Genomic DNA, 9,424 nt, shown 5'->3' with positions numbered 1-9,424 from the left:
CCCTTTTGTATGAGGAACTATTTTCTTCGCCTGTTCATTCACATCTGCAGCTGACGTCAGAACAGCAGAAAACAGCAGAAAGTGTTTGAATGATTCTCTAGCGTAATGTCTAGAGTAATGAATAATCAGCTGATCTGGCTCACATTATAAGATTATAGGGCTGAACAGCATGAAATGCCATCAGTCTACAGATTTCCCAGCATTTCTCTGTTGTAATCGGAGTGTCACAATAAGTAACCCCGAAAAAGCCAAAGCAAACACTAGCAGATTACTGTTGTGCTTGCGATAAGGAAAAGTGCTAAACACATGCGGGCGTTTCTTCTGTCTGTTTACTGAACTATTCTGCAGTAACGAAACCCTTCCTCTTACCCCTACCCCTTGTTTTGCACATTCACATCAAGGAATAGGGGTGTCCCAATTCTCTTTAGCTTGAAAGCGTAGGGCTAAGGGTAAAAGGTAAATACCACTCTGTATGAAGATTTTCAGGACCACACTCGAAACCAAGTGGAAAGAAAATTTCCCAGAATACACCAGCCACAATGACAGAATCTCTGCACCCGGATGTAAGGAGATCCCAATATTATTATTTTTTGGTCATTAATACAAATTCTTACAACAAACAAGCACATGTTTTAATATATCCGTTACCATGTTCTTGTTTTACCTTCATGCTTGAAAATAAATGCTAAAATAAAAACCTCTAAATTTGCCGATCTATAATCCCTAACAATACCTTGAGTGACAGTCGAATACAGTGTTGCCAGATGTATGATAATTATCATATTTGTACGATAATTTCGAAATCTGTACGATTTACGATCAATAATGAGAAAAATCCTAATGTACGATAATTTCGAAATCTGTACGATGTACGATCAATAATGAGAAAAATCCTATAATGTACGATAATTTCAGAATTTTATGGCATTTAAAAGTAATTTCATTGTAATCTTCAGGCTTCTTTACTTATTGATCTAGCTGCATCTTTTCTGTACTGTCTGTGAGGAGTAGGTGGAGTTAGGCACGTTTTCTATCTCATCTTACGTTGCCTCTTCTCAGCCAATCAACGTGGAGAATGGCTCTCTCTCACGAGTTAACGCTCCTGCTGCGCGTGCCCGTGGTTAGGTCAGTAGTTTTCAGTTTGAGGTCGATCTTATAAGCAATAATATTAAAACAATTCATGCTGTGAAGGAAGGTGAGAAGGACGGGAGTTTTCCCCTTATGTTCTCGTTTTTCCCCCTTCAAATGTGTCATGTGAATGTGTTTTTTTCCAAAGTTAGTCTCATCAAAACAAAGCAAGCACACCTCAGAGTGTGCACTGCTTTCAAGCCAACCAGCACTATTTTGCAGTCCATGACGGCATCCAATTTGTACAGCAAAATAAATCCCTCAACATCTGGCAACATTCAATGACAGCAACTCGGAGGTGGAGTTTGAACCTTCCACTAAGGTACCTAATTTTTTTTAACCTATTGTGGTAATTTGCACGTTGTGTCAAAATGCTATGTGTCTATATAATAGCTGTATACTCTCAGTTTGACTTGTGTACGATAATTTTCCTTCAAATACGATAATTTTGAGGATCTGGTACGATACTTTGACATTTCCAATCTATCAACACTGGTCGAAAACCCTCTGGGTAATGTCTAGTGGCTGGGAATGAGCTGTTTACAGTGTCTGCTATAATGTTAATGTGGTTTTTGGTGTGTTTACATGATGAATATGGCAACTGTGTAAAAGTAGAATTGGGATTGGGCCTAACTCGGGGTTAAACAAAGAGTAGCCAACACAAAACACACACATTCCGTAGATGCGAGTCCCATCTCACACTCAACACAGTTTATGGTTACCCATAAATCTATTGTACCACTAATGAAGGACATGTTCAATTATTTGAAGTAAAAACAAAAGTCAATAGGAATGTTAGCAAACTTTATTCACTAAATGTGATGTTTTTTCATCCATTTTTTCATGCATTTAACAGCATTCTTGTTGTAAAAGCGCATACAAAGCACACACAGAGGAGATGATTTATGCAGTGTTGAAGCATCAAGCAGAGGGGCATACACGACTTTTCAGCAGTAATAAATGTGTTCACTCCAGGTTACCGAAAAGAAGTGAAATAATGCACTTGTGCATGTTTGTGCTCTGAGGATCACTGACAAATAGCTTGTCCATCTGAGGACTGCAGGCTTGGTGAGGGGTCTATTTTCCCTAGTTGTGCCTTGACATCTTCATACTCCTTTTGCCATTCCTCCTTGGAGAGAGAGGAAGGACTGACCTCCAGGAACTTGTAGGCATCTTTGGCTTGGAGCTTAAAGATGACAGAAGCTTTCTGACAGCCTGCACCAAAACTGCTCCAAGCCTGTGAAGGTAAAACAATTGCAAAAGACATCATAAGACCTTTAGATTAAACAAGTCGAGGGAACATTGTAGAATATCTTACAGATGTTGTTAACTGTCTTTACCTCTATGGCTGCGGTGATTGATTTAAGAAAATCATCTTTTAGCTCTTTAAGGTCTTCAATAAGATCTTCTCCAACAAAGGTCCTTTGTTCTAGGTAGTCCAGCATTTGAGCGACGCTCTCCCAGAAGTTTTTGAGCTGAATCAGAATTTCCTGAATTTTGGTCAAGCTGCCCTGCACCTCGCTTAGATGGATGGGGTCAGGTATTGAACCTGCAAAAGGGAAATACAGATGTTTCAACAACTCACTCTATCTTCAGCTAGCCTTGAATTAGGCACCTGTTCTAGAGGCAGGTCCTAAAATTATCACTCGCCAAGTGCCGGATGTGAGTTCATCTAAGCACTGGCGAGTATTATAGCACTGTCCGTCACCAGTTGGGGGTTGCATATGTAACGGAGGCCAGCTAGTGTGTGCTGTGCAGGTAAACCTCACTCCTCTGACCTCTAAAGGTGCTCTAGTGACAGATGCTAGAGGCCATGGTCTTTAGCCTCCTTGGTAGAGCGGCCGAATCCCATGCGGAAGGTTGCCGGTTCGAAACCAGCTCGGAACGGGTTGGGTGGTGTAGAGCCGGCGGGGTTACACATGTTTCTTTTTATGACTTACAAAGCAACGTAGTGAAAATTACAGCCGTTTTTTTAAAGACCACCTATCTGACTCCCCCCCCCCCCCCCTTGTATTTTTTTTAAAGATATAACACGTCATTTTTGTCTCCAGAATGTGTCTGTAAAGTTTCAGCTCAAAACAGCCCTCAGGTTATTTATTAGACCTTTCAGAATGTTGGAATTGTCTGCAGTGAACACACTGGAGCTGTTTTTGTGGCCTGTGCCTTTAATGCTGGTTCTCCCTGCCCACCGTTCCCACAAGCCTGTTAAAGTTTGCCTCAATCTCCACCTCAGCTGTGTCAGATAAACAGCAGAGTGACAGACATGAAGGAAGCAGATCTCACGTAACGTTTGTGAGAAATACCACAGTAAGAACTTTCTTAATGATTATTTGATGTATTTGTTGTGGTGTCAAATCAAGCGGCAAATATGACAGAATACAGGTTAATATCCACTGCTGTAGGGATAACCATCCAGCTGGGTGATGTGATGACCACTGTGGTAAAAACTATAAACTTGATCCGTGTGAGAGCACTCAATCACAGAGAATTTTGGCCATTTCTATCTGAATTGAATGCAGAATATGGCGACATAATATATCACTCTAACGTGCTGTGGCTAGGTCGCGGCTCTGTACTGCAGTGGTTTTATTCCCTGAGGTCTGAAATTGACCAGTGAAAAAAAAAAAAACTGACACACAACTTGGTGACCCTGACTGGCTGGCACACCTTGCATTTTTAGTCCTGCAAGGCAAAGACCAGCTGATTTCAGAGATGTACATGCATTTGAAATCCTTTGCTGTGACGCTCCGTCTTTTTGAGAGACAAATTTGTGACTAATGTCGTGCATTTCCCTACTCTGTCCGAAGCCATTACGAGTTATCCTGATGCCAACATACGGGGGAAAATTAAGAAATACGCAACAGCACTCCCGTCCCTCATTACAGAATTTAATCTCAGTTTTCACAATGTTTCCACTATGGATAATGACATTAAGCTGTTCTCAACCCCTTTCTGTATTAACGTGGAGGAAGTACAAGAGAGCATGCAGCTGGAACTCATTGAAATGCAGTGCGATGATTCTCTTCGCAGTCGCAACCAGCTTCTTTCGAAGTCTGAGTTTTACAAGAGTTTGGATTTATCCTAATTTCCCTTCATGAAACGCCAAGCATCAAGCAAAGGATGATGAGTCTGTTTGGCTCCACATATATATGTGAGCAAACATTTTCACTGAAGAATCTAAATAAAAGTTAATTAAGAACCAATCTAACTGACAGCTATTTCGTGATTTGCTACGTATATTTACTACGTGACTTACTCCTGACTTGGCATCAATTCTGAAATCTAATTTTTAATTAATCATTTAAAAGTTGAAACGGTAGGCCAGAGTCACAGTGGCAGGCCAGATTGACCGTCAGGCCACTGGGAAATGTCCCGGTGCTCCCTGTGTCCAGTCCGCCCCCGGTAGCAACTCCACACAATTACGATGCAGTTTGCGAATGTTTGTTGGAATGGCAAAATTGCTAAACTACAATTGTAACAACGTAACTTGTGACCTTTGGTTATAGAAAACACACCCCAGGTTTGATCCACCCTTAACTGTGCTTTCATTTTGCGTTTGTGTTCATCATGGGCAAAAAGGAAAATAAGATTTTAAAAAAGCAGTCATGGCAACCAATGCAAAAGGAATTTTTATTACTAATTCCAATAAATAAATATTAATTATAGTAACCCCATGCTTTGTTGAACTTTTTTTTTTTTGCATATATAATAGTGTTTAGTAATTAGTGTTGCCAACTTAGCGACTTTGTCGCTAGATTTAGTGACTTTTCAGACCCCCCTAGCGACAAATTTTCAAAAAAGCTACTAGTGACAAATCTAGCAACTTTTTTTGCTACTGGAGATTTTTATAGACAGTCATTTGTCCATACTGTACCGTCCCTACTATTCTCAACGAGCTGCGTGTGATGCCGCCAGCCCCTCCCCCACCTTACAGCACTGACAGGTGGCCGTAAGTCCTCGTACAGCAGCTTCTCCCACCTGCAGCTCGAGAGCAGATCACCCCTCTGCGTACTGACGGGAAAGGATTTTTCCTTTTCACAGTCAAACCGATCTGCTTCTCCTTTATTTTAACTATTTAATTTGGCTGATTCTTTTCTTGTTCACAATTTCAGGTATTTAGTGACCGTTTCAGAACTTTTCTGAGTTTATTACATCTGTGAGATTGCTGCAAATTCAATACACATCTATAATGATATACTGTATTCAAACAGCAATAAATTGTGTTAAATTAACATGCTTATATAAAGCATAGTGCAAATTAATACCCCTTTATTAACCATAGGCTGTTAAACAACAGAAACGGTAGAACGTGATGACGTCAGTAATATGCAAATTGACATATGACGTAATCTAGCGACTTTTCATTGAAAATAGTTGGCAACAGTGTTAGTAATTGTGCAACCATGAGTTAAGGTATGGTGTGGTAATCAGAATGTGTGTAAATGTGTAGTTTTATGGCGGGTACTTTTTTAACATCACTGGCAGGTTTAGCAAAAAGTTAGTTTTAGGCTGTGCATACAGGTAGACATGAAAGAGAGAAAGAAAAAAAGCACTCACTCCGGTCAAAACTGGCTTTGGCAGCCTTCATCTGGCAGTCAATCTTCTGGAGCTGGAGCTGCCAATGCTTTTGTTTCAGAGCGGTTTTATCAGCAATCAGATTATTCAACTCTGCCTCTAGTGCCTTCATTTTCGCAACTTCTTCAGGACTCGTTGCAGCTTCATAAATGCTTTTGATGATTAGCCCAACAAATGGCACCATTGCAGCGAAGATGCCGAGGCCTTTGCTGGTTTGGCTTATGGATTTGGCAAAGGCTTGAATCTCTTGAGTTTTGTCAGTAATTTTCTTCTCAGTTTGAGCAAGCTCCGCGTTGGTGTTTAGGAGATCAGATTTCAGCACATTCATAGTGTTTTCAATCGCATGCAGCTCCTGGTCTTGCTCTGCAATCTTTTTGTCTGTATCTGATTTTTCCTTGACAACATCACTAGCGGACGATGCTATATCTTTGGTGTGTAACTCATACCTACAGGATATGAAAGAAATGTTGCAGTGATTAATTCACAATGTTCTCACATAAGAAAAGTAATACTTTGTCTGAAAAAAAATTTATTCTTTCAAATGACTGTAGTTGCCTCTAGAGAATAAATTGAATTGCTGTGTGTTTTGAAATGTTTTGTGAGGAGAACGCTCTTACTTTTCCACAATCCTGTCCACATCTTTGATTAGATCTTTGATCCAGTCTCGTGCCTTTGCCAGGTATTTGACAGCCAAAACTGGCTTATTTTTTTCTACAGCTGTTGTCAACATGGGAAACAGCGACTGAACCAGGTTTTCACTGGTCAAAATACACTGCAAGAAGGAAGAGACATGAAATCAATCGTAAGGGTGTAGATGACACTTCAGAAACATAGTGGAGAATGAACCACTGTCTGCAGTACTGTTGTTCTCAAAACATCTCATTGCCTGTATTTGTCATGGAAAATAAATGCTCAATGATCTGTAAAAATGTCAATCAATGTAAATGTCTTTCTATTTTAAAGTTTAACGTTATAAAGATGTAAGACAGGGGTCACCAATCTTGTTCCTGGAGGGCTGGTGCCCTGCAGGGTTTAGCTCCAACTTGCCTCAACACACCCACCTGGGTGTTGCAAGTATCCGCTTGTTAAGTGTGACGTCACGCGAAGCGGCTTCCGGGTCCAAGCGCTCTATTCAACTGAATGGGGAGACTCATGAAATAGTAATAATATACGTTTACAAAGCGATTGAATGCTTTCGAAAATCACGATGGCAGTATATATGCCTATGCCTAATATCCGATGGCCAGAAAGTGATTAATTTTTTATAAACTGTTAAATTTTTGGTGTTTGTTATGCAGCAAGCCCAGAGATTGTTGTGTACACTATGATTTTATATAAAATTAACTTTAATGTGTGTTAGGAATGAAACGTGATCATAAACGAATGATTTCTCCACTCAAATGAATGGCGGCCAAATGGTTTGGTGACCCCTGATGTAAGAGATGCGTGTGAAATACACAAGACACAAAACTCTACTTTGATGTGTACAAACTCTTGAGCGGTCTGATCTTAAAGGTCAGTTAAAGTGAAAATGAATCACATTGCACAACATTGAATATTTATGTGCTGTTCAGGGTGTAAGGATGGCTAAATCTCTCTGTAATATTAAACTCAGAGAACTGTTATGTAATTCCAATTCCAAAACAATAAACTTTCTAATCTGAGAAGAAGATCAGCTAGGAAACCAGTTGTTCAACTGTCCCAGTTACCCATCCTGAGCCTCCCTCTCTACCCTGGACTTTACCTTTTTCAGAGCAGCTCACTCACATTCAACACAGAATTTCCAAGTTTTTGTGATGCTTTTCAATTTATGATGGTCGAAGGGAAATGTTCAAAAGTGTCTGTGGGATTCTGTAACCTGGACACCCTGTTGCAGTGTGTGAGTCTCTGAGCTCTGGATCAGGACTTATATGCTGCATCGTACTTCTACACCAGGGGTGGCCAACCCTGTTCCTGGAGATCCACCTTCCTGCAGATTTCAGTTGCAACCCATATCAAACACACCTGCCTGTAATTATCACGTGGTGTTCAGGTCCTAATTAATTGGTTCAGGTGTGTTTGATATGGGTAGCAACTGAAATCTGCAGGAAGGTGGATCTCCAGGAACAGGGTTGGCCACCCCTGGTCTACACAGTCAGGTATTAACTCTATCTTTGGGTAGTTGATGTTGTACGTTTTTTGAATTGGCTTATTTTGTTTAATTAAGTGAATTGCAATAGAAAATCTTTGCCTGACAAATACATGTACAATTTCTGTTTAACTCTAATATCTCCTGAAATCTTTGTAACTAGTCGATTGTTCAGGCTGATGTTTCTGCAGCCTACGACCAGGATTGCTCATACACGCAGACTCAATGGATGGAGCATAGGCACAGCATTAGACCCTGTTGATTTCTGACAATCACTGTCTTAGTATGATATAATCTAGCGGCTAAATCAAACTTTCTTTATGTATGAGCAAGCATGGGGCGGCCTAATACCACTTTACAGTTAAATCTAAAAACCAGAGCTGGCGAGGATGTGTGTCTGAGCAGATGTGAATGGCCAGCATATTGACTCTAAGCGACTTCAGGTAAACGATGAACTGAAAATAAGGATTTATAAGATTAATTGATATAAATAAGACCAAATCCCAACCTATAAGGTGATCAGCTTGAATTGGATTAATTTAAAATTATTATAAATTGGAGTCAGATTAAATTTGGAGTTGGGAACAAATTAAAATTAAATGTATCAAGTAAAAATATGTCTTTTCACATGTGCTATAAAGGCTTACACGCATTTAACCTTCGCCCATGCTGTTAGTTCTGTCATTGGGCTAATAGATGGACCCTTACAAAAGAGGAACCCCCACAAGTTTAGCTAGATTAGGTTTCTTGCCAAAAAATCAATCAAGTGCTTTGGCATTTACCACTGACTCTTCCATCTGATGAAATTTCCCCAGTCGTTTTTTCTTTTGTTTTTCTCTGAGTGACTCAAATGAAAATACTAAAACCAAAAGGAAATCACAAAAGGAAACAGTACTTTCAATATGGCTGCATCAGAGGACCCAAAGAGGAGCTGGGTTTCCACAGCCCGACTCCTGATGATCCTCTCCAGGTTGGGGAAGTTGGCCAGGCACAGGTAAGAGAGATGGTACAGAAGGGCCGTCTTTTCAGCCGCAGGGAGAAGGTCTTCTACAAACGAAGGGCTCCATTGGGTCACAGCCACTGGTGAGAAACAACAACAGGTTTGTTTTGTTGGTGAAGGTGTTGTTTTTTGTGGCATGTATAATGTCTTTGTTTATATATTATTAATAGCTGTTTTTGCCTCCAAGAAAACTTTCTTCTTGGGGAGACAAATTAAGATAAAGATTTAGATTGAACAACCATTTCATATTTTTATAGACTGAAAATATTTCCTCGTTGTTTGCCAATCATTTAAAATCTGGTTGATGAAGAAGGTACTACTTACGTTTGCTATCAGCCATTTTCAGTAGGTTTACACAAAAACGTGAGTAGAAAGTTCTCCCTAAATGTACTGAAAAGGCAGAACAGTTTAGTATGATTTGAAAAATCTCACACGGTGATTACAAAAATGTTAAGCGAAACTGTCCTGAGAGGGTTTCACAGCTGTCGGTATAAAATCACCACTTACCTTAGTCTCCGTATCATGTACTGAAAACCTTTTAAGTGATATAGAGAACAAGATAAGTGGTCATTTTATACAAAAAAAATGCACAA

The 9,424-nt window shown here is 40.0% G+C and overlaps 1 protein-coding gene across 1 annotated transcript; it reads right to left on the bottom strand.

Annotated features, from left to right (window-relative positions):
- Window positions 1–1,918: 1,918 nt before the first annotated feature.
- On the bottom strand, window positions 1,919–9,378 carry si:dkey-7i4.24. The gene is made up of 7 exons (XM_087283622.1): window positions 9,339–9,378; window positions 9,156–9,221; window positions 8,727–8,911; window positions 6,321–6,475; window positions 5,686–6,149; window positions 2,469–2,677; window positions 1,919–2,365 (listed from the first exon to the last, which is right to left on the bottom strand). Exons 2-7 carry the CDS (start codon window positions 9,169–9,171, stop codon window positions 2,156–2,158), a joined length of 1,239 nt encoding a protein of 412 aa, XP_087139748.1. The 5' UTR covers window positions 9,172–9,221; window positions 9,339–9,378; the 3' UTR covers window positions 1,919–2,155.
- Between the last annotated feature and the right edge of the window lie 46 nt (window positions 9,379–9,424).

This window comes from Danio rerio, chromosome 15, assembly GCF_052040795.2.
Source record: "Danio rerio strain M-AB ecotype USA chromosome 15, GRCz13ab, whole genome shotgun sequence".
NCBI classification, from domain to species: Eukaryota; Metazoa; Chordata; class Actinopteri; order Cypriniformes; family Danionidae; genus Danio; species Danio rerio.
This window is presented reverse-complemented; position numbering and strand designations above follow the sequence as displayed.

Bases quoted from the DNA above. Each gene is read 5' to 3' on its own strand.
- si:dkey-7i4.24 (XM_087283622.1), bottom strand. The intron at 6,150-6,320 runs GTAAGAGCGTTC...CATATCCTGTAG, and splicing joins GTGGACAGGATTGTGGAAAA to GTATGAGTTACACACCAAAG. The intron at 2,678-5,685 runs GTGAGTGCTTTT...TCCCTTTTGCAG, and splicing joins CAAAGCCAGTTTTGACCGGA to GTTCAATACCTGACCCCATC.